The sequence below is a fragment of the Dissoconium aciculare genome, assembly GCF_010015565.1.
Source record: "Dissoconium aciculare CBS 342.82 unplaced genomic scaffold K489scaffold_6, whole genome shotgun sequence".
Lineage (NCBI taxonomy): Eukaryota > Fungi > Ascomycota > Dothideomycetes > Mycosphaerellales > Dissoconiaceae > Dissoconium > Dissoconium aciculare.
The window spans coordinates 1,077,507-1,100,634 of NW_022984956.1; the positions used below are offsets into that span (position 1 = coordinate 1,077,507).

Below are 23,128 nucleotides of genomic sequence, written 5' to 3' on the forward strand. Positions count from 1 at the left end.
GCAGCTGCAGCCCGCCCACGTCTCCGCTACTCGGAGCCCGCTCGCTGGGCAGGTGGGGATGCTTCTCCAGGCAGGGATCTATCGCCCGGGTGATTGGCGACGCGACGGAGGCTATAAAGGGCTATGAAGGGCTGTGAAGGGCTGTCAAGGAAGTTTGCCTGGCACTGTGCCCATTGGCCGGCGTGGAGGCTGTCGCGGAGGTGGTCGTCGTGGAGGACGGCGGCGGCGGGATGATCCTGCTCCTGCTCCGCTAGAATGATTTTGTGAGCCCTAGTGACGAAAAAGGACCTTCAGCTGTGCGAGCGAACGGGCAATGTCAGCTCCCAATCCGACTCACCTGGGCATCCTTCACACACCTGGCCAGACAGTCGATCATCCGCGTTGATGACACTTGTTGCATGGCTAGTCCCCAGTCATTCCTTCATATAACCTTGCCTGTCGTCCTGCTGCTCCTTTGATGCTGAGATTGACCGTCAGATGTCCGAACACGCAGCGCCTGCCTCTGTCATTCCCTTCCCACAGCGCGCCCTTCATCACGTGCACCTCCGTCAGGCGTCAAGCAACAGTCGCGTCGGCAGCATCAGGGACAGCAGGTCGTGCAAGACGTCCGATGGCGACGGCACAGCCAGAATGGCGCGCTCCTCCAGCGCCATCCGAACCAGCACGAGCCCGGCTGCCAGCGCTGCATGTGTATAATTCTCTGACCCGCACCAAAACGCCATTTGTCCCGATCGATCGCTCCGGGGAGAAGGTGACGTGGTATGCTTGTGGCCCGACGGTCTACGACGATGCGGTAGGTCTTGCTTGTTCCGGGGTGTCTCTCGAGCTGGGGATTCATGGTGGATGTGGTGGACGAGCGACGGGAAATCACAGAGGCGCGAGCTCGACTAATAACTGATAGCACCTAGGTCATGCGCGCAACTATGTCTCAACGGACATCATCCGTCGTATCCTCGAGGACTACTTCCGGTTCAAGGTGTCGTTCGTCATGAACATCACGGACGTCGATGACAAGATCATCCTCGCCGCGAGACAGCAGCACCTGCTCTCCGAGTTCCTGGCGGAGCACGGGGACGTTGACGACGCCCTCCGATCGACCACCCTCCAGGCGTTCAGCGCGTACATCCAGAAGAACCTGCCCCTCGTGCGACATGACGCCCCCCCCGAGGCATACGCTCAAGCCGCGGAGCAAGCTTACGGCCACGTCTTGCAGGGCAAGAGCATAGCCAACGACGGATCGCCCGCCGGCGACAAAGAAGCCAAGCTCAAGATGCATCTGAAGACCGCTCAGGCTGCTGCTGGTGCCCTGCAGTCCTCCAACACCACCTTGGAGCAATTTGCTCCCCAGGCTGCTGGCGTTCTTTTGCCATACATCGATTCATTACGTTCATCGACGGTCCAGGGCAAAGACCATGACATTTTCACAAAGCTCACCAAGCAGTATGAAGAACGGTTCTTCAATGATATGAAAGCTTTGAACGTCCGGTACCCCGACAAGCTGGTTCGCGTCACGGAGTACGGCCCGCAGATTGTAGACTTTGTCAAGCAGATACAGGACAATGGGTACGGGTATGAACATGAGGGATCCGTGTACTACGATACTACCGCTTGGGAGAAGTCGGGCGGAGTCTATGCCCGATTGGAACCCTGGAATCGAAACGACAAGGACCTTCAAGCCGATGGAGAGGGATCGCTCGCAGCAAAGACCACGGGTTTCAAGCGGTCCGGCGCGGACTTTGCGCTGTGGAAGGCTTCGAAGCCTGGTGAGCCGAGTTGGGACTCGCCCTGGGGACAAGGACGGCCCGGATGGCACATCGAATGCAGCGCGATGGCGTCGGACGTCTTGGGAAAGCAGATCGACATCCACTCCGGCGGCATCGATCTGGCCTTCCCTCACCACGACAACGAGTTGGCTCAGTCGGAAGCATACTGGGCCAAGACGGGCCGAGATAGCGTGCAATGGGTCAACTACTTCTTGCACATGGGCCACCTCAGCATCCAGGGCAGCAAGATGAGCAAGAGCCTCAAGAACTTCACGACCATCCGGGAGGCTTTAGCGAAACGGGAGTGGACCCCTCGGTCTCTGCGCATCGTTTTCCTTCTCGGGGCGTGGCGGGACGGGCTGGAGATCACTGGCGAGCTGGTCAAGGCTGGTGTTTCTTGGGAAGAAAAGGTCAACAATTTTTTCATCAAGGTCCGGGATCTGCAGTCACATCACGACCCTTCACGGCAGCCAGCTACTCTCGAAGGCCCCAAGGATGGCGACGATCTGGATCAGGCTCTTGCTACCTCTCAAGGAAAGTTCCGCGACGCCCTCTGCGATTCCTTCGACACGCCGGGCGCAATGCGTGTGCTGACGGAACTCATCACGGCGTTCAACTCTGCCAGCTCCGTCCGTGAAAGCACCTCTATTGCCATCGGAAAGTGGATCACCGAAATAGTTGTAATGCTTGGTCTCGATGCGGATTACAAAGAGAACCAGCTTGGTTGGACAGGCATTGACATTCCGGAAGAAGCCAAAGCTTTCATTTACCCGCTCGCCGAGCTACGAGACAAGATCCGCGAACAAGCGATCAAAGGATCCATCGATCTCGACTCCCTCGGAGCTCTGAATGAGAAGGGTACCACATACGGCCCGGATCAACCCTATGCTGCTGCATACGCAGACTTCCAGCGGAAAGTGTTCGAGCTCCATGGCCGTCAAGCACCTTCCAAGGAGTATCTCGCCGCCTGTGATTACATCCGCGACACTGTGCTGTGGAATCTCGACATCTACCTAGAAGACCGAGAGAACCGGCACGCACTCGTGCGCCCTCTTTCCGCATCGCTCCGCCAAGAGCGCAGCGACCGCGAGTCCCTCCTCGCCGCCAAAGCCGCCGCCAAAGAGAAAGCCAAGGCGGACGCCGAAGCTGCGGAGAAAGAGCGCCTGGAGAAGGGCAAGCTCTCACACCTCGACATGTTCCGCACCAGCGAATACAGCGCGTGGGATGCCGACGGGCTCCCGACGGCGGATGCCGAAGGGAAGGAGGTGGCCAAGTCGAAGTCGAAGAAGCTCAAGAAGGATTGGGAGAGGCAGAAGAAGCTCCATGAGGCATGGCAGGCAACTCAGGGGTGAAGGCGGAGGGACGTCTTGAGAGTAGTCTCAAGCAAGAGCCTGTGACTTGTCGTGCATACATTGTAAAATCAGCGTGGCGGGCCGGGATGGAACTAGATCAGAAAGGTGATTTGAGGTATACGTCGTGGACTCGATCATTGCCCTCGTAGGTCTGATCGGCTTGCTCCTTTTATGGGCTGACATACTTCGTCCATCATGTCCTGGCTAGCCTTCCACAGGCATGGGACAACGGATCATGTCTACACTGCCTAGCGTCTTACCTGGGGAGGTCGAGATTGCTGTTGGACGATCCATTTGAGTACTGAAGTATTAAGCTCTTTGGGCTGACTGAAACTGTGCGATCAATCAAAACCAAGCCAGCGATGCGTGCATCCTGCTTTCAAATTGTACGGCGATTTGAATTACCAATCTGCAGACGTCGTGCCCAATAGCTAGGCTTCTCTCGGTGTAATACGCAGCAAGCCAGCGATGACAACAAATTATAACAAAGCACAATGCCGTTCTCAATGCTTGCCCTAGATCGGGACTCGAGGTAGATCGATCTATGCATGATAAGCGTTACGCCGTCGCGATGACACCCTGCTAGTGCAGTTCTCGCACGAGTCGGACGCGGTACTCCGAACCCGATAAACAACAGCAGAGCTGCGGGGCCACGATTAATCGGTATGCACAACTTCGACCCTCCTGCTTCAGCTGCACACTCCGCCCCCTCCAACACTTCAATTATGAACGACTCATGCCAGCTCCATCAAATCGTGTTGGGATGATATCTTCCGCATAATGTGAGTCTTCGATCTCAGCTTCACGCCCTGAACCAGGTTCATTAACTGACGTCAGAGTTAAAAGAATTATGTTACTGTAAATTCCAGTGATAAGGGTGAAGGGTCGCATGGTCCGAAACTGGGGAATCGCTATCCGATCCACGTGCTTCCAACGTAGGTCGCTTCGACTTGCTCATCTACAAACGCGACGAGTTCCAGTGTCACAATCTTTCACGAGGCGACACTGCAATGCAGCCATCATGCAGGCTCTTGCGCCGCGAAGCACACTCCTACGCCATTGCGCCCAAGCCGTGTCGTTGGATCACAAGCAGCCAATAATGCTCTCTGGAAAGAGATTCATCACATCCTTAGATACATCTGGCGTTGTGACAACGCTTCCGCGGTACAAGAGCAGGTACAAGGCCATGTTGCACAAGCTCTCATTGAGGGACTATTTATCAAGCATGGTCTCCTCACCCATCGCCTTGCCTCGATGGGCCAGATCGGCAAGCCCCCTCAATCGTGTTCATCTACCACCACCATGCTTGCTATCCTTTTTGTGGCCTTGAGTGCCCTGACCTTGAGCCATGCTATTCCCCAGGGAATCGACTTTGATCTAGTCCTCGCTGCGCCGAAGCCGACGACCGTCTCGCAAGATATCGGTGCCGTCAGCCAGATTGTCTCGATCAACATCGCTGCCTTGGTCGCGCAGGCCACCGCCGTGAGCAGCGTCACGGTCTCACTCAACGGCGCAGCGACGGGGAAAGTGTCATCACCAAAGCGGGACGTTGGGGCTCGTGCTGCATGTGCTCCGCAACCAGCTGGCGCTGCTGATGCTCCAGCCTACTCACCCGACACGGCGTCTGCATTCCGCGCTCAGGGATCATTCAAATCGATTGCGACCTCCGCGCCGGTTCCGTCGGGCTACAGCAAGGTTTTGGATGGCCTCAGTGGCTCCACAACAATGTGTGAGTGCGAAGATCCGGCCGTCTATGTCGTTCGATGCTGACATGCAAATGGTAGTGCGTACGGTTATCTAGGCTTCTCTACGCTCAGTTGCTACGACCCAGTGGAATGTGCGAACCGATGCAACAAAGTCTCCGGCTGTGCGGCTATCAACATCTTTTACGAGCGTGATCCGAGCCTCGAGCCGGGCAACGGCTGTACCAATCCCAAGTCTGTAACGAGAGTGAAATGCGCGTACTACGGTGTGCCAATCGATGCAACTAGTGCCACCAACAAGGGCCAATTCCGCGCGGGATTTGAGGTCGCGATCGCCGGCTCGAATGGATATATTTCACACACTATCGCCACGCCGAATGGATACACTAAGCCGACCTACCTCGGAAACGCCGCGATCGACGCACTCGCCGATTCGGCCGGTTGTTATACTTACTTGGGTGCAAAGGTCTTCACCCAAGGCGCCTTTAACATTAGCTTATGTGCGGAATATTGCTCTTCTCAAAGTCGATACAACCTGGGGAACCCTCCGAAAGATGGTAGCCCGGTGCAAACCTGCCAATTTTTCAACACTTACGTACTATACGTAAACAAGACTAGCAATACTCGTGGTCAATACTGTGCTATCTACTCGGAGTCGTGGCCGGCTTCATATGCGACAAACAAGGGACAATACCGAGGTTCTGATCACTATTTGATTATGAATTCTTATTCCTCCAGCAACGCTACCCAACCCTGGCCTAAGCCCAAATCAACAGTGCGCCGTCGCGCAGGCGAGCAAGAGCATCGTTTCAAGCACCCTCCAACCGGCCTGCTTTGACTATCTCGGTTACAAAACTTCGGTCATTCTGCAGACGACCGTTATTGGCACCAGCACTCCGCTCACAACAGTAACGACTACAACTACGACCAGCGAGACCACTTTCACGGCCACGACGACTACCGCACTCGAGTCCATCACCGTGACGAGCATATCGCTCATTCCTCGAGCGGCGCCATTCGATGCGCTACAGACCCGGTTCCCTTCGAGCGTCCTCTCCTCTGCCTGCTCGCTCGTGACGAGTCCTGTCTCAACGACCTCGATCGTCAGTGCAACATCCACGGCTCCAGCGACCACCGTTTTGGTCACTTCCACCACGACCGCTTTCACGACCGACTTCTCGACCAGCACAACCACCGCGACGGCAATTTCCACCGCCTTTACGACCGTTGTAATCTCACCTCGTAAGTCTTCCTCGTAACGGTAACGTGCCATTTCCAAGATGGTATTCGACAGAGCACCCTTTGACGATTACCAAAGAGAAAACAAAAGATTTCATCGAACTGCTAACACAAGTATCTCTTTCTCCCCTTAGAATCCTGCTCCAACCCTACTACATGCGGCAACGTCCAAAAATGCAACGACAGCTGTTTTTGCGACTTGACCGTCGACGGCACTGGCGTCTGCGATATCCTGATGCAATGCGGTTCCCAGTGCTCGAAGAACAGCGATTGCGGCCCCGGTGGGGTGTGTCTCGTGCAGACCTGCTGTAGCGGCGACGGATCCACTTGCGCATCGTTCAGTGATATCGCCACGTGCGGCAACCGGGCCAGCGTCAAGAGGATGTTCCAATTCCCCCGGGACAACGATGACTCCTTTGACGAAGTCCGTATGCGGCGCCCGTCGACCCATGCGGTGTAATGCTCTGGTGGTGGCTCATGAGGCGGTTGACGCCGATCGATCAATCGATTGATTGCGAGGAGGACCTTGTAAACCTGCGGCCAATCGATCTGCATCACTCGTTGTCTTCATCTTTGCAGCATACTGTCCCGTAGATCAGAACGAACTTATGTACATGACTTGAAACACAGAGAGCGAATATCATAAATAAGATTCTTTGATTTCAATATGTTTACCCCTAAGATATGAGATCGTTTTTCATAAGCTATACCAGCATCCCCGTTGAATCTATCAAATGTTGTATATTATCAGAAACAGGGATAATGTTATAGTACTAGGTATTCAAAAGATCTATTACTCGTATAAGATTTCAACCTCAGAGATGGAATTTGTATTACTATTACTGAATTAGACTCGCTCTAGAGTATAGAACAGAATTAGGTAGAATTCATGTAAATCTGCTAGCAAAGTATTACTAATTTAGCTTTACTCTCTATTAATCCCTTTCCTTGTCCTCCTTCCCTTCATCTCTCAGCACCCTAATTACAGGAAGTCTTCTTAGTGTTCACCTCAACTTTCAATCGAAGCGACGTTACAACACTTCTCCAGTCCATTACCTGATCACTTTACTACTTTATTACGAGAGCTTCAGGAGAACCCGAAGCATAAGTGAATGTTTTCAAGATAACACTCGAAGTTGCCCGACACAGCGGTGACCTTGAGCGAGGACGTCGGACTGCGCAACAGTTGCCTCTGCTCTCACTTACTCTTCACGTCTTAAGCCTCTTGTTATAATAAATCGAACAATAAATGCATATTGCCATCCTGCTATAACAATAACATATATACCTTTTCACCTGCGGGGCTCGAAGCTTAGCAGCAGACTTTCACTCTGTCACATGCTTGTGCGCCTTCACAAGCACAATCGTTAGGCATCCTCGAGCGAACTTCACACGTGCATTGTCGTCAACAATCACGTTCACGCGCGACACCTCGAAACCTCAATCCAAGCCCACACCTCAGGCCTTCACTTGGTTGAGAGTCGTCTTATGTGACATTTCTCACTCTCTTTCTGCCTTTTCCATCATATCGCTCTCGTTTGCGCAATGACTTCCTTGGCCAGTCCACCCATACGTAAACCCTCCTCACCGACCTCGTAGTCAGACTCACAAATCTCAGGCTTCAAGATGACCTCCTGGGATATCAACAAGTTCTACCACGAGAAGAAAGAGGTCATCCAGAAACTTGCATTACAAGGCAGCAAGCAAAAGCGGTCTTGCAGCGATCCAGAAATGATCGCCCGGCTCGAGGCATACCTTGAGCAACTATCTCAAATTCCGATGACACCCGCTTTCAATGGCAACGTCAAAGTGAAGAACATACTCGAAAGCATCGTCAAGCCGCAGTTTTTCTTCGATCGAGCGCATGTGGACACAGCCCAAGGATTGCTCGACTGATTCAACAGCGAGAACTGGGGTGCGACACCAATTCCGACTGGTGACGATAGTGCTGCAAGAGCGATTTCACCAGCCAATTCCAGACGTCGCAGGGCATCCTCGCCACGGACTGATCACGGGCAACGAGCGCCTGGGTATGGTATCGGACGTCCTCCTGCATCTCATCCCATCTGGGGAGTGCAGGGGATCATGCATGGCATCACATACACAAGGTCTGGTAACGGTAACCGATCCAAGATACTTAACCCACAGTACAAAACTCAAAAGCGCAATGCCAAGGTCCACGGTCACAACAACATCCGGGTCGGCCAGTGGTTCCCTTCACAGCTTTCCGCTCTGTTCCACGGCGCACATGGATCTTCTCAGGGTGGCATCCATGGAGATCAGTCGACCGGTGCCTACTCCATCGTGATCAGTGGCATGTACGAAGACTTGGACCAAGACCGCGGCGACACGATCTACTACTCTGGCTCCGGTAGCCACGAGAATACCGATCCCAGGAACATACCGGACACGACAGCAGGAACGCAAGCGTTGAGTGTGTCGCTCTCCCAACAGAGAGACGTAAGAGTCCTGCGAGCCGCCGCCAGGCACAGTCGCTACGCCCCGTCGTGTGGGTACAGATATGATGGTCTGTATCGCGTGGGGGCCGCTCTGACGCCGCTCAACTCCCTCGGCGGCATGTACGAACAATTCAAGCTCGTGCGCGTGGAGGGGCAGACGAGCCTGGACGAGTGCAGACGCGCCCCATCGGGCCCACAGGTGCGGGACTACGAGAAAATCAATGATTACTTTTGAAGAACTACGAACCCAGAGGATTCCCCTCCGCAAGTGAAGAGCCACGTCTGTGGCCATGTGCCGCACGGGGAAGGTGACGTTTGTCAAGACCGGGACGAGACACGCGAGGGAGAGAACATGAATTTGAGCGATTGTGACGACATCGAGTCTGTGCGCGTTGGTCATCTGCGGAGGAGAGATCTTTCGATCCTCGTCCATGAAAGTAGCAATATCATTATGGAGTCGATCGAACTAAGAATTTTCTACAGAACCATCTGTTCGTCCTCCGCGCCAGCTGCTTGCCCATCTGCGCGCCGAAGGCAGTGATAACAAAAGCCAGCGATGCCACCCCCCAAAGAATTGCTTCATTGATCGTGTAAGAGCCGTCACAAGTCCCTCCATGCGTGAAGTCATCGTGCCCGTGGCAACATCCATCAAGCAGAAGCGTGAAATGAAGAAGAAGAAGAAGAAGAAGAAGAAGAAGGACAAAGAGAGGAAGGTGGGGAAATGACGATGATGCGCCGCTGGAAGAACCCCGAATTGCGCCGAAAACCATGAGGGGAAATCAATAATGAGTACAAAGCGTCCGCCGCTCGCATCCAGAATGCATATGCCAAGCGCGATCAGGCCAGGGGCCAGCGCACCTTCAACCCGTCGGTCCATCGGCCGTAGAGCACGTCGGCCAGCATGCCGGTGTGTTCCATGCCCGGCTCGACCCGGGCGCCGGGCATCTTCTCCTCGAACCTCTCCTTCTCGCGGTCGGGCTGGGCCTGCTGCTGGTTGGAGCGCATCTTCCTGAGGTGGGGGTTCTGCGGGTTGAGGACCAGCTTGCCCGGGCTGCCGCTCTCGTGTTTGCTGGGCGAGCGCGTCGGGGTCCCGAAGGCGACGCCCTCGGGGTTCGACTTGGTGGGCGATGCTTGGGGCGTCATGTCCCGGGCCGGCAGGCCGGCCGCGGGCATGCCGGGCAGCTTGGCTTTGATCGGCGAGGACTGCTGGAGGGACGCGAGCTGGGCGCTGGCCACCCTCTGCGGGAGCAGGACGCCGGCGAGCTTGGGGTCCGACTGGATGCGGTCGACGATGCTCTTGAGCAGCATCAGCTCGCCTTCCGGGTCGACCTCGTCGAGCCGCGACCAGGCTTCGGCGAGCCTGCTCATGGCCTCGCGCTTCGTGCGGTCGCCGCTCGCGGCATAGGTCTCCTGCAGCGCGGGGTCCAGGCATTTGGCGTAGGCGCGTCGGCCCAAGATCGACTCCTTCGTGGCGGTGACGACGACGTGGCCCTGCATCCGCTGCGACTTGGGGGGCCTGTTCTCGACGTCGCTGTCGAAGACGCTGTCCTGTGGCGACGACAGCTCGTAGTCGTCCGACGGGGAACACGGTCGGTTGCCGGAGCTGACCCGCTTGAACTGCCGGACGGTCGACTTGCCGTTCCCGAACGACATGTCCAGCCCCAGCGGCTGCTTGGGTGCGACGTGCTGTGAGCTGACCCTGCGGGCCGTCGGGGTGTTGCCGGAGACCTGGCGACTGACGCGTCGGGTGGCGGGCGAGTTGGTGGAGACCTTGCGGGTGGTGCTGGCCGAGATCTTCCTCTGGGTGCTGCTGACGTTTCGAACCTTGGGCGTCCGGATCGTGGTCGCTTCCTTCATCGGCGTGACGGGGGCGGATCCCGGACCGAGCGGCGTCGCCTCGATGCTGAGATGCTCCATCGCGGCGAGGGTGGTCTGCATCTCAGACGCGTCGCCGGACGGGATGCGCTCGAGCTTGCGTCGCTTCAGGGTGTGCTTCCCGACCAGCTGCGGGACGGTGATCTGAGCGGAGGGCCGGATGGTGTCGAAGACCCACTCGTCCTCTTCCATGGCGTGGTTCATCGACCGCATGGTCTCCTCGTAGTACCTCGTGTCCCTTTCGCGATCCATTCCGGTCTCGTCGAATTGTTTGGCCCGCATGACCATCTCCTGCAACAGCTCCGTCTTGCCGGCGCGGCGGATGAAAGGGTGTCGGAGCAACGACTTCGCACTCGGTCTCTTCTCCGCCTCTTTGTTCAAGCACAGGGCGACGAAGTCCTTGAGCTCCTTCGTCCAGCGGGCCCCTTCCAACCTCGGCGGCTTCTCCTTCGGGATGATGAAGAGCACCTTCATCGGGTGGACGTCGCTGCGCGGCGGCTCGCCGAGCGCCAGCTCCATCGCCGTGATCCCCAGGCTCCAGATGTCCGCGCGGAAGTCGTAGCCCGCCTCTTGTATGACCTCCGGGGCCATCCAGAAGGGAGTGCCGACGAAGGTCAGTCGCTGCGACTTGATGTTCGTCAATTGGGCCGCCACGCCGAAGTCCGCGATCTTGACTTGGCCGGTCTCCGACAGGAGGATGTTGGCGGCTTTGATGTCACGATGGATCTTGCCCGTGGTGTGCAGATAGTCCAGTCCGAAGAGGAGCTCCCGCATGATGATGGCGATGTACCGCTCGTCCAGGCCCTTCGGACACGGCTTCAACAGGTCGAGGCATGAGCCGCCGCCGAGGAACTCCATGACGATCCAAAGCTTCACTCCGCGGACGAAGGAGGTCCGGTAGCGGGTGACGTATTCGGAGCTGCACGTCGCCAGCAGGGAGATCTCCTGCTGGACCTCGCGGATGTCGTCATCGCTCCCCTCGAGGTCGATGTGTTTGATGGCGACGAAGTCGCCCGTGGGCTTGTGCAAGGCGCGATAGACGGTGCCGAACGAGCCGCCTGTGAGCACACGGTCAGTACCAGGCTGGTTTGCGCACGAGTATCCTCGACTGCGATCCGACTTACTGCCGAGCTCCTCGAGCATGTGATATTCGTCGGCCATCTCGAAGTCCATTGTTGGCGCCAGCTCTGCGATCACTTGGCCGTGGTCGCGTGGTGGAGTGAAGATGAGAGTTGGGCCCCGCGCAGTACAAGGCAGACGCGAGGATGCATGGAGGTCAGAGGAGGCGGTCGGAGGTGGTGGTGATGCGGTCGGAGGATATGTATCATCGTGTCGTTGGAACACGCCCGTTCAGCGTTCAGGGACGGTTTAATCTCGATACGTATGAGGAGGTGCACCGGTCCCGAGCCTGCGTTCACTCCGCCGCCTGGGCTGTCAGCGACAGTGCAGCAAGTGGGAATTGATTGATTGTCTGCGGATCTCCATGGCAACAGCGACGCCGGCAGTCCGGCCGCAGGGCTCGGGCCTCGCGCTATAGAGTCGCCCGCAACCACAACAGATTCCGAAACGCCAGGAAACCCCCAGCTCCAGTGTGTCTGCGATGTGATGTGTGGACTGGACTGTATGCTGATTATCATGTATCATGTCTCTTGGATCATGTTATGCTGTCTGATGTATTATGTTATGATGTATAATGTATAACGTATTATGTATTATGTATTATATGTTATGTATGATGGATTGTGTATTACGCACTGTGCATTGTGTATGATGTATGATGTATTTCTTCTATATATTATTATACACACCTGGGCACGTATTCGCAGCTATATAACTCAGGTATGAACGTTTTACATGGATGGGTGATGTATCCAACTGCCCCGTCCCAGTCAGTCTCCATGACACGCAACAGGCCGGCCTCGTGAATGAACGGAGGAGGCGCGCGTCGACTCCCCATCTGAAACCGCCCGTACAGTCCAGTAGTGGATATACACTACCCAGGCAGGCGCTGGTTTATGCACGGCAGCCGAGCGTGTTCTGCATGTGTCACCATCGCGTGCAGGACATGTCCGCGCCAATGCTGCACGAAATCCCATTCCCATGCACGCCTGGGTAATGGGTACCTGTATCGCGTAGGACTGTCGCGTCCGAACCGCGACGAATCTCCCCGGCATTTGTTTCCCAGCTCCCAGGCCAGGGTGGTTCGCATTGGCATTGGGACCCTGCGTGTGAGTCTTGGGAACGACGACGGCGGGACTACATACACCCACCCAAAGCTAAAATGCGACCAGCCAGTGGATCCTGGAGTGGCCGCTCCGACCGTCAGGGCCACCACGCTTCACCCATGACAACAACCGAGATTGAAGATGCCTTTTCCCACCGTCATCGTCATCGTCAGACGCCAATGCCTCCTTCGACCACGACGCCTCTCATCCGGAGGCATTCCTCCCGCCACCCTCACCCGGTCCTCGCTGATCTACCGAGTATGTAGTGAGGACAGTGCTGTACAGATTTACCTGGGTACTTACTGTATCATTGGTATTATTATGATCATTGGTATTATCATTATCCGTCAGGGGCTGTTGTTCGACAGCTCGGACAGCTGCGTCATCCGTGCCAATGCTTCCGGCTGCGGCATCCCCAGAGGATTTCCAATCGGGAATGCGCCTCGTCCACGCCCGGGTCCCGTGCGAACCTCGTCCATCAATACCCAGGTCGTCAGCCCATGCTTCACGGATCCCAAGCTTGATCCCAACCCCAAACCCCAAGCAGACGGAAATGTCCGAATGTGCGAGGGGACGACGACGCGCCCTCGACAGCATCCCTGCGAACGTCCCGTCGCGGACGTGCCTGGGCGCAGGGGAGATCCGCCGGCTTGGATCCTGCCTCGTCATGCCCATGCAGCAGCATGTCAGGACGGCCGACGATCTCGTTCGCGCGCGTGTACGCTGTAGTAAAAGTACCTGGTCGTGATGGCATCAGAAATGCTCCCTTCGAACCCACCGGTCCAGCTCCGTCGCGGCCGAGGACCATCGCGGTTCCCCTTGCCGCAGTCGTCCCGCTCGATCGCGGGCACCCGTCCTCCGCAACCGTTGCCCAACTCGCTCCATCTTGGCCCCATTCGTCCATGACAATCGATTCGGAAATAGAAACGCCCCATCGACGGTACCCGCCTCTGGATCGAATCCGCATCCCTTGTCATCACCAGTGCTCATGGGAACGACGATCAGCCTGGGAAGACAGACCCTGCCGACCATGGCACACTCCCAAGCCAATTCCCTTTCCGTCATCTTGCCAACGTGAAGTTCAAGATGTGTGTGTGTGTGTGTGTGTGTGTGTATCTTCCTCGAGTCCCATGCAGAAGCCAAACCGCGCGCCGCCCTACTCGTCCGCACCGAGCGGCTTTGCATCTCTGAACCACAGCTGCACGCTCGTCTACATCGGCCACGGGTGCGATCGTGACGCATGTCCATATGTCATCGGCCCGTTGTCGATTTCAGCACTACAGTACAGTGGGGATTTGTCCGCCGAATGACATGCATGCTCGATGAGACAATACGACGTGTGAGGCTTCTCCCAGTAGGCACCAGCATCGGAGGAGCGGCACGTCACGGTCGCTCGCATGTGGAGTCTCGTTCACGCAGTCGGCACGGCCGAACAATCAATAGAATTGTGGGAGCCGTCGTCCCGAGGGGGTCGACGATGGCGCTATGCAAGAACAACAGCAACAGCAGCAACAACAACAACCACCACCCGGGGCTTCACTTATCCTCCAGCATGTCGACATCGCCTCCGACCGCCCCATCGCCTCCCGTCGCCTTTGCCGGCGGGCTCAACTTGATCTCCGCGACTTCAGTCTCGATCTCTCGGCGGTCACGACCCATCCCGTCCATCCTCGACCCCTGCGTGACGATGCCGCTGCTTCCGATCTCGTAGCCCAGGCCGAACCCATGGTGCTGTTCCGGGGATTGAGCGAGCCCGCCGGCCGCGCTGCTTCGGTCGGTGTCGTGATACATGGGCTGCGAATCGATGAAGTCGTCCATGTGATCGGACCTGTCGTCCAGTTCGGGCGCTTCCATGTGCATCGTCATGGAGTCCATGCTGTCGCGGCGCCGGTGGGTCGCGGACGACCAGCCGATGCGATCATGCGACTCGATGCTCTGTTGTGGGGCGTCGTCTTCGTACGGCGGCAGTGGGAATTTGTAAAATTGCCCATGCTCGTCGTGCGATGCCGCCGGCCGGCGTGGCTGCTTGTCGGTGCTGGAGTCGCCTCCTGCGTCTAATTCTGCTTTGAACAGGTCATTGTCGCGGCTGACGAACTCGAGAAGCGGCTCTGGCAGTGGCGCGCTGCTTGTCGCGGACGGCGACGACGCTGCTTCGCTGGCGTATACCAGGAGAGCCGAGTTGTGTTCGAGCTCGACAGCACGGAGGACATCATAATCCGGGGCTTTACTGATGGTGATTCTTGGTGGGGGCTGCAATGCCACGGCCGTGCTTACTTCGTAGTCGATGCGCCACCACTGGTGGTCCCGAGGCGTAGTATCTTCTTCATCAAAATCCTCCACCGGCTTTTCCTCCACACGGATGACCGGCTGCGAGTCGGACGACGCTCCCAACCTGGCGGCTGTCGGCGTCGGTGGCTCGTCATCCTTTCGGCGCAGGACATAGGTGATGTTCGGCTTCGTGGCGACTCCTCGCAGGGTATATCGATGCTTGCCACCGGCGTCTCCGAACACCGCGGAAGACTTTGAGAGATCGGCGAGCATCTGCCGAGTCTTCTCCTTCTCCCGCGCGAGCAACTCCAATTTCTGTTCGATGCTAGCCATGACGCTTTCCAGCTTGGCGGCCACGTCTGCGTATTCCTGGGGAGCATCACCCTCGCCAGAGCGCGTGTTGGTGGTGTCGTTCTTATCTGCGTCACGGCGGTTTTGTCCGGAGAAATGACCAAGTGAGTGTTTGAGCAAGGACTTGGCCTCCAATTTTACATTGTTGTTGGGACTCGACCAATAATTCAGTTCCGACTCTAGCTTGCCGATTCTAATCATTCGACGCTTCGCCAACACCATCTCCTGTCGGATCCCGCGGGTTGCTGCAACATTGCCCTTGAGGTATTTGTCGATGTGGAACGAGGCTGGTACTTCCACGCCGAGTTGGCTTTTGGTCTCGGGGATTGCGCGCAGTCGCATGACCAGGATTTCCGCGGGACTTTCGAGGTAATTATCAGTCATCTCGACTTCGCCAGGTTCGGTCTCCCAGATGAGACCGTCCAAGAGCTCAAAAAGATCGGTCTTCTGCCCCTCGGCCGAAGTCACCGCCATGTCTATCAGTGCCAGATGCGGGGTGTCCATCCCCTCGGGTGAACTGGTCCCCACGGTGGTAGTGAACAACTTCGATGCCGACGCGGCGATTGTGGCGTCGTCCGCCTTCGCTACAGCGGCCTTCGTCCACTGGTTGAGAAAAAGTTCAAGCAAGGTGCCAGATCGCAACTCGTCTGAGCCACGGAACCCTGTGATACTGAAGGCTTCCGCCTGCTTGAGACCACCAATGTTTCCATAGCTGCGTGCGCTCTCGTCCAGGAACGCCATGAGGCGCTGCGTTTCAGCGATCAATTCGTCGTGATCGTCCAGACTCGGTTCGGCGAGCGAACCATCGGTGATGTGAACGATCCTCGGCAGACCAATCGCGCGTCCACGCCACCAATCCCCATCTTTTCCGTAGTCTGGTCGAACGAGATGCCTGTTCAATAACGCCTCCCGCGCAGCTGGGACTGCATGGCAAATCGTGATGAAATTTGGAGTATAGTCGCCACTGGGTGTGTGTTTGATGAACCGTGGTTCTCCAGCCGAATGGATTCGTTGCGCGGCGTCAGGGTCCGGCACATCTTCATTCTGGGCACTCGATGTTCGCACCGATGGCACCATCGCCCAGCGATTGTCGTCGTAATGTTCTTTCGTCGCAGGTCCGAATTGCTTCACTTCAGTGCCGTCATGCACCAGAATTCCCGTCTCTTGCTGTGGCGCGCCCCCCAATTCCGCTCGTGATGCTTGCAGCGCTCGCTCAAGATCTGTGTCTTCTTCGTTCCTGCTCTTCGGCGGCTGATGATTCAGAGATGGCGCCGGGGATGGTCCTCTGGTCGGTGCATGGCTTGAACCCAGAGGTTGCAAGTTCATGCCGGTGCCATCGCGGTCGCCTGTAAAGTGCCCCTCGTCCCATGAGTGATCATATTGCGACGAGCTTTGCTCCAATTTGTCAATGTCTTCGTTCTCGAGGATGGCGTTCACGGCGGCTTCGACATTGTTGTCTTTCGCCTATGCGTGTATCATCGGTCAGCGGCGAATCGAACCTCACACCGCTGCAATCTCCGCCTCCACCTGGTGGACTCACCTTGAGGTACCTGGCGGCCAAGCCAGCATTTGTGCCCGAGAATGCGCAAACGGTGGCGATGTCATCTGCAGATGGTTCCTTCTTCATGTCTTCGCTTTGCTGCAAAGGAGACTTGCGAGAGGGTGTTGGGGACGGTCGCTTTTTGCCCACCAGAGACCGGATGCCCTTGATCGGCGCGAATAATTTGCTCCCCGAATGGCGATGGTTACCCTTGGTGTCGTCGACATCCACGCCCGATGGCTGTCGCACGGCTACGCGATCGGCATCTCCTTCGGAATCGACCTCGAAGTCCTGCTGGCGACGTTGCCCGTACGTGATCGGTCGTTTGTTATTCATTAATTGTTTGCCTTCTTTCCTCCTCTTCTGAGGCAGCATGTCTAACCGTCGAAGCTGGCCGAATATAGGGCCGCGGGCTCGCCCCCACTTCTGGTCTTGCCCAGTGCGCCGGCCTCGTGGTTACGTCAGAGTGCGCGCGTCGGTGACAGTGAAGACCATCTCGAGGTTTGGAATAAACCGATCAAGGGCGGCAGGATGCGGTTCACGGCGAACGAAATGTCGAATTTTCCATGTGCTCCCGGTTCAACGAAATGGAAGCTCGGGTGACGTACCAATCCCAGGAGGAGCGAGGTCGTCCAACGCGCCTGCTATCACCATGAGTGTAAATGACGAGGTACAGTACATAATCATACCAACGAACAGAGATAACCCTAATGCTACTCAGACATGCGACTAGACTTCTCCGATCAGGATTCCAGACGGCTCGCCTTTGTGACTCATTGCTTACCTCTCACTCGGCAGTGTCTTGCAAGACGCAGAAATTGCAGGGTTCTTGCACAGGGACAGCCGTGAAGTGTGGATACTATCATGAGTCTCCGCCAGCGAGGAGCAACACTGGCGGGCGGGCGTTTGATTGCGCCCATCCGCACTGTCCTAGGCGAAATGTCTCGGCCGCGGCATCCATTCTCTCAAATGTGAAAAGACAGTTTCTTTCATTACAATGTCCGTAGAACCGTAAAACACCAGAACTCCATGCTATAGGGAGAGATCAAACGTTCGAAAATACCCGGCCTCAATCTTCGTCTTCGTCGTTGTCAGTGGCTTCGCCGGCATCGAACATTTCTTCGTCGCTGCTGCCTTCGTCGAAGTCGGCTTCCTCCTCGCTGTCGCTCCAGCTGAAATCGTCATGCTTGGCCGGCACTTGGAAAGCGCTCTCATGTGTCGGCATTTCAAAGCCGGCCGGAATGTCCTGTTTGCTCTTCTCGCGATCCTGCGCCACCCGGGCCTTGTAGGCTACGGGATCGTTGCGCAGCATAACGCCCGCATCGACGTTCGCAGGTGAGCTACACTCGGCGTCGTCGAGCAATGATAGCACGGAGATAAGCACGGTTTCCACTCGCTGGACCGGGCTCCAGCGCTCTCCAGCCATCTCTCCGCTCATCGCATCCTCGCCGGGAGGATGCAAGATCGATATACACAGCCGGCCGTCGTCGTAGATGTTCGGATGCCATAGGGGATGATCGAACTGGAACTTGGGCGGAGAGTAAGGGTAGTTTGCAGGGAATGTCATGCGAGCTTTGAAGTAGCCTCCGTAGTAAAGTGAGTCCGGGTTGAGCACTATCAGCGCGACGCTCCAGTGGAAGATGTTGTCGTTGACCAGGGAGATGTTGGTCCAGGTCTCGTTGGACAAGGCCTTGTACTCGTTGGTGAGGATCTTTTGTGCCATGTTATCGCGGCGGCAGTGGGCTCTGACAAGATCTCATGCGATGGTAGGTTCTGGGAAGATCTCACGCGATGGTCGTGTCACGGTCAGATCTTGACTGTGTATTGTTCACGGGAGCGAGTCGACGCGCATGAGGGGGTTTCGAGCGAGTCGCAACCGCGTGGTGAAGTTGGTGAAGGTGGTGAAGGTGGTTTAAGCGGACAGCAAGGTGTCGGGGACGATATATGTGTGACTACTGCCTAGGTCGGTAGGTAGGTCGGTGGGTAGGTAGGTCGGTGTTAAATGATCAGTGACGAGACTGCGTACCTGCCTGGAAGGTACCAAGGGTGTGTCGGTCTGGTGCATGTGCTTAACAATATGAGGCCCGTGACGAGACAGAGGAGGAGGTTTATTCTATCCCAACAGGTGCTGTGGCGGTATGTATCGCCCACCACCCCAACACACTAGAGGGACGGTCTCATCACGGACGAGAATGCCAAACCCGCAGGCGACTGACGATCTACTTTACCGGATGTATATTTACAGCTGGATGTGCACCCGGTATGAGACCACGAAGGAATTGAACGCATCAAGGGTTCCGCGCCCACGCACGCATGCTGTACTGTACCTAAGTGTGTATGTCTATATGTATGTCCATACCTGCTCACGATGCTCCACCGCGGTCATCAAACGGTTATTATTACTATGCATCTGTCTAGACATCCACATGATAACAAGTGACATGACACAGTATCACTTATAGCATGGGGCGACTATTGGGTGCCGGCCTTTCCCATCGTTCCAGACCGTGTCCTCTCCCATATGTCGTTCCTGCTGTGCCATACATATATCGTGCTTCGGTACGGACAGCAAGGCGGCGGCTTGTCTCATAGTCGCGCGGGAGACGACCATGTCTATCACGATCATCATCGCGGGCACTCCGTCCGGTACATGACACGACGGACAGAAGAAGCCACCTCGACAGCGGCCATGATAGAGGTTCATTATCACCATTGCCAGAAAGTTGCAGGTGGTTGAAGAGCCCCTCTCCGATCTACAGTGAAGATAATAACACTAACCTTGGAATACCTGGGTAACCTTGGAATCCACCTGGGCCGAGCTGGACTGCAGTGTCTTCAGCAGCAGGCGAGGCGGGCAGTCCCGACAGCGGCAAGCGCACCCCAGCACAACTGCACGCCTGTCGCAACAGGGTTCAGCATACGATCCCATGTCACCGTATTCACATCATCACAGCGCAGCGCGTCAACCGTCCCATACGACCGTACTGAGGCATGAAACGAAGACACGCGCTCTATGATTTAACGCATCTTTGACGTCCAAGAGAAGGACCTTGGAACTCGCGCACCCACCGCCTCGCATCGCAAAAGCATTGGAAGGTCGCCCAAGATGGACATTGTCCAAAGCGTTCAAGGCTACATCACCAAGATAGTCTCGCAGGGCGAAAATGCCACCAGCGGCAGCGCTGGCGCTGGTGCCGCGAAAATGAAGATCTTGCTGCTCGATCAGGACACTGTACGCTATCCAACGAGCCGCCTCCGTCGGTGGCTGTAGCTCACTGTTCGCAGGTCCCCATTGTTTCGTCGGCAACGACTCAGTCCACGCTTCTCAACCACTCCGTCTATCTCACCAATCGCATCGATGATCCGAACCGCGAGAAGATGCGACATCTCCGCTGCCTGTGTTTCCTGCGACCCTCTCCCGAAAGCATACAGTTACTCGTCGACGAGTTCCGGGAGCCAAAGTATGGCGAATACTATATCCGTACGTACCATGCGAGCGGTAGAGGCGGTCAACGGGACGACTTCTGACTGACACAGACTTCAGCAACATAATCAAAAAGTCGTCGCTCGAGCGTCTAGCCGAAGCTGACGATCACGAGATCGTGAAATCGATTGTCGAATACTTCGCCGATTTCCTGGTCATCAACCCCGATCTGTGCTCGATCCCGCTTTCGACGCGCCTGTTCGCCTCATCGCCCGACACGTGGAACGCCGACAGTCTGGATCGGACAAGAGAGGGCGTGTTGGCTCTGCTCCTGGCGCTGAAAAAGAAGCCACTGATCAGACATGCGAAGAACAGCCTGTTGTGCACGAAACTCGCCAGAGAGGTGCGCTATCACATGACGCAAGAGGAGCAGCTGTTCGACTTCAGGAAACCCGATACACCTCCGATCCTGCTCCTCGTAGATCGTCGGGATGACCCGGTCACCCCGTTGCTGACGCAATGGACGTACCAAGCCATGGTGCATGAGCTGTTGGGCATTGAGAACGGCAGGGTTGACCTGAGCGATGTGCCAGATGTGCGACCGGAATTCAAGGTGAGTCGGAACGACCGGGGCGGGGCCGATCGAACGAATCTAACAACATCTAGGACATCGTCCTCACACAAGACCAAGACCCCTTCTTTGCCAAAAACATGTATCTCAACTTTGGCGATCTTGGACAAAACGCCAAGGATTATGTCGAGCAGTTCGCGTCGAAGCAAGCCAGCGGCCAAAAGCTGGACAGTATCGAAGACATGAAGCGCTTCGTTGAGGAATATCCCGAGTTTCGAAGACTGTCGGGAAACGTCACCAAGCACGTCACACTCGTCACGGAGTTGAGTCGGCGAGTTGGCACGGATTGCCTCCTGGACGTCAGTGAGCTCGAGCAGAGCCTGGCCTGCACCGATAACCACTCTCAAGACGTGAAGAATCTTCAGAGGCTCATCCAGAATCCGTCGGTGCCACCGGCCAACAAATTGCGCCTGGTCGCTATTTATGCTCTTCGGTATTCTGCACACTCCAACAACAACACGCCTGCGCTTCTCGAGCTGTTGGCTGTGTCTGGGGGCCTAAGTCGGCATCGAATCTCTCTCATCCCTAGACTCCTCAGCTATGCCTACTCCCTGCAGTCCACACCAACCAACGGAGGTCTGCCAGAGCTCTTCCAACATGGCTCAATTTTCTCAGAAGCACGCTCACGTCTCAGCCGTGGCCTCCGCGGTGTCGAGAACGTCTACACTCAGCATTCCCCCCGGCTGGAGACGACGCTGCAAGACCTCATCAAAGGTCGGCTCTCCACCAGCGCATACCCCTTCGTTGATGGCGGCGGTCAAACGCGCGACAAGCCGCAGGACGTTATTGTGTTCATGGTGGGCGGTGCGACGTATGAGGAAGCTCGTATGGTGGCGCAGGTCAATGCCAGCAGCCCAGGAGTCCGAGTCGTGCTGGCTGGAACCGGTGTATTGAATAGCGATACGTTCTTGACCGAGGTGGAGGAGAACGTCGAGGCCTGGCCTGAAGATCGCCCGGAGACGGCAGCAGCTAGATTAAGAGGTGCGATCGGACGGACATGACCGCGACCACGATAAACTAAAACCTGCCCCCCCCTCGATTCGTCCTCGTGAGAGTCAAGGTCGCTATGCGGGCGCCTCGTGAGCTCTACGTGCGAGCGGGAAAGCCGACAGCACTGATAATCCATTCAATGCCCATACCAACCTAAAAATCCAGTCGAGATCCATGTGCAGGGTGTCCCTGGCCGCTAGACTTGCACGGGTATGTGTTTGAAATGGAAACCCGGTGCTCCAGCTGCATCGATTTGCGGCCGGCTCAACCCTGGGGTTACATAACCCTAATTCGCCGTCGCGGAACCAGCTTGTGTTTTGTAGAAACCTATCTAAGTACCTATCACATCGCATTTATGTCCAATGCCTTTTAGCAATGGGTCCCTTGTTCACTGTTCCAGCGCGGAAAGCCGCAAGGGAATTTGTGCTGCCCCGAAAACGTGATGGTCCGGTCAGGTCTCGAGGCGGAGTGGGTTGTAGTCCTCAACGATCCATCTTGAGTCGGACAGACAAAGAACTTCCACATGCCCGGTAGGCTTGCTTGCCGACTCACGACGTCTGTCTGTCGCCTTCCAAGAGCATCCAGACAATGGGGAGGGCGGCCTGATTCCAGCGCCTGCATCTTTAATGCCAATGCAGCAGCGATCGACGCCCTCCTGGGAAGTGGACCAACACATTCTTCCCGAAATGGCATATCTGCGCAGTCCGGAACTTGCAGGATTCGCTTCCGCCGATGGGTGCTCAGATCATCAGTCCAAGACCGGAGATCGGTCCGGACAGAGGGACTATCATATCTACCGTATCAAGAGGGTCTAGTGCGGCATGTCCCGTGGACTTGTTGGTGAGAGGCGCGCGAGCACGACGCCTTTCCGGCGATGCGAGGGAGGTTCGCGCAAATCATTTACTTTTAGGGTGCTGCGCTCCTGCAGGTCTCCAACATGAATACCTGTCCCGGTCTGCTGAGCACGACCATGCATGATGCACTTGTGGAGTCCTGTGTGACCAGGCATCTCGCGGCGACTGGGACCGCCCAGACTGGTGAGAGCCATTCCTTTCCTTTGTCCCGGACCTTTGGAAACCGGATCGCTCGAGTCGTACGTGAGCAGCAAGAGAGAGGTCTGCCACGTAGAGCTTGCAAACGTCAATGTTGCAGGCGATCACTGTTCCTCGCCTGTCTTTCTCTTCCATCGCCCTCGAGACCCAGATTGAGTACCTCGTCAACATTGCCCGATGGCCTTCAGCCGACCACTGAATATCGCCACCGCGCGATCAATCGTGTGACCAAGAGCAGGCTGTATTGCATGTTCGA

The 23,128-nt window shown here is 56.3% G+C and overlaps 10 protein-coding genes across 10 annotated transcripts; 7 read left to right on the plus strand and 3 right to left on the minus strand.

Annotated features, from left to right (window-relative positions):
* Positions 1-610: 610 nt before the first annotated feature.
* Positions 611-3,115, plus strand: K489DRAFT_319947 (uncharacterized protein; the record flags this gene model as incomplete). Its single annotated transcript, XM_033601421.1, has 2 exons — positions 611-793; positions 902-3,115. The coding sequence occupies 2 exons, from the start codon at positions 611-613 to the stop codon at positions 3,113-3,115; spliced, it is 2,397 nt and encodes a 798-aa protein (XP_033460008.1).
* A 1,302-nt stretch (positions 3,116-4,417) lies between these two features.
* K489DRAFT_424865 (uncharacterized protein) lies at positions 4,418-5,794 on the plus strand (the record flags this gene model as incomplete). Its single annotated transcript, XM_033608273.1, has 2 exons — positions 4,418-4,842; positions 4,900-5,794. The coding sequence occupies 2 exons, from the start codon at positions 4,418-4,420 to the stop codon at positions 5,654-5,656; spliced, it is 1,182 nt and encodes a 393-aa protein (XP_033460009.1). The 3' UTR covers positions 5,657-5,794.
* A 2,306-nt stretch (positions 5,795-8,100) lies between these two features.
* K489DRAFT_319804 (uncharacterized protein) lies at positions 8,101-8,751 on the plus strand (the record flags this gene model as incomplete). Its single annotated transcript, XM_033601410.1, has 1 exon — positions 8,101-8,751. A coding segment is annotated over one exon (651 nt), but the record flags the coding sequence as incomplete, so codon positions are not given.
* A 117-nt stretch (positions 8,752-8,868) lies between these two features.
* On the minus strand, positions 8,869-11,801 carry K489DRAFT_380370 (kinase-like protein). The gene is made up of 2 exons (XM_033604863.1): positions 11,516-11,801; positions 8,869-11,449 (listed from the first exon to the last, which is right to left on the minus strand). The coding sequence occupies exons 1-2, from the start codon at positions 11,562-11,564 to the stop codon at positions 9,354-9,356; spliced, it is 2,145 nt and encodes a 714-aa protein (XP_033460011.1). The 5' UTR covers positions 11,565-11,801; the 3' UTR covers positions 8,869-9,353.
* A 403-nt stretch (positions 11,802-12,204) lies between these two features.
* On the plus strand, positions 12,205-12,963 carry K489DRAFT_380371 (uncharacterized protein). Its single transcript, XM_033604864.1, has one exon. It carries the CDS (start codon positions 12,673-12,675, stop codon positions 12,880-12,882), a length of 210 nt encoding a protein of 69 aa, XP_033460012.1. The 5' UTR covers positions 12,205-12,672; the 3' UTR covers positions 12,883-12,963.
* A 1,051-nt stretch (positions 12,964-14,014) lies between these two features.
* K489DRAFT_222365 (uncharacterized protein) lies at positions 14,015-14,780 on the plus strand. The gene has a single exon (XM_033599740.1). The coding sequence runs from the start codon at positions 14,102-14,104 to the stop codon at positions 14,672-14,674; it is 573 nt and encodes a 190-aa protein (XP_033460013.1). The 5' UTR covers positions 14,015-14,101; the 3' UTR covers positions 14,675-14,780.
* K489DRAFT_299778 (uncharacterized protein) lies at positions 14,672-16,889 on the minus strand (the record flags this gene model as incomplete). The annotated part of the gene is made up of 2 exons (XM_033600389.1): positions 14,672-16,699; positions 16,776-16,889. Coding segments are annotated over 2 exons (2,142 nt in total), but the record flags the coding sequence as incomplete, so codon positions are not given.
* A 425-nt stretch (positions 16,890-17,314) lies between these two features.
* On the plus strand, positions 17,315-17,813 carry K489DRAFT_222323 (uncharacterized protein). The gene has a single exon (XM_033599739.1). It carries the CDS (start codon positions 17,486-17,488, stop codon positions 17,780-17,782), a length of 297 nt encoding a protein of 98 aa, XP_033460015.1. The 5' UTR covers positions 17,315-17,485; the 3' UTR covers positions 17,783-17,813.
* A 31-nt stretch (positions 17,814-17,844) lies between these two features.
* On the minus strand, positions 17,845-18,498 carry K489DRAFT_410071 (uncharacterized protein; the record flags this gene model as incomplete). Its single annotated transcript, XM_033607661.1, has 1 exon — positions 17,845-18,498. The coding sequence occupies one exon, from the start codon at positions 18,496-18,498 to the stop codon at positions 17,845-17,847; it is 654 nt and encodes a 217-aa protein (XP_033460016.1).
* Positions 18,499-19,512: 1,014 nt separating this feature from the next.
* On the plus strand, positions 19,513-22,172 carry K489DRAFT_380375 (Sec1-like protein). The gene is made up of 4 exons (XM_033604865.1): positions 19,513-20,007; positions 20,061-20,256; positions 20,313-20,812; positions 20,866-22,172. The coding sequence occupies exons 1-4, from the start codon at positions 19,882-19,884 to the stop codon at positions 21,829-21,831; spliced, it is 1,788 nt and encodes a 595-aa protein (XP_033460017.1). The 5' UTR covers positions 19,513-19,881; the 3' UTR covers positions 21,832-22,172.
* Positions 22,173-23,128: the final 956 nt, after the last annotated feature.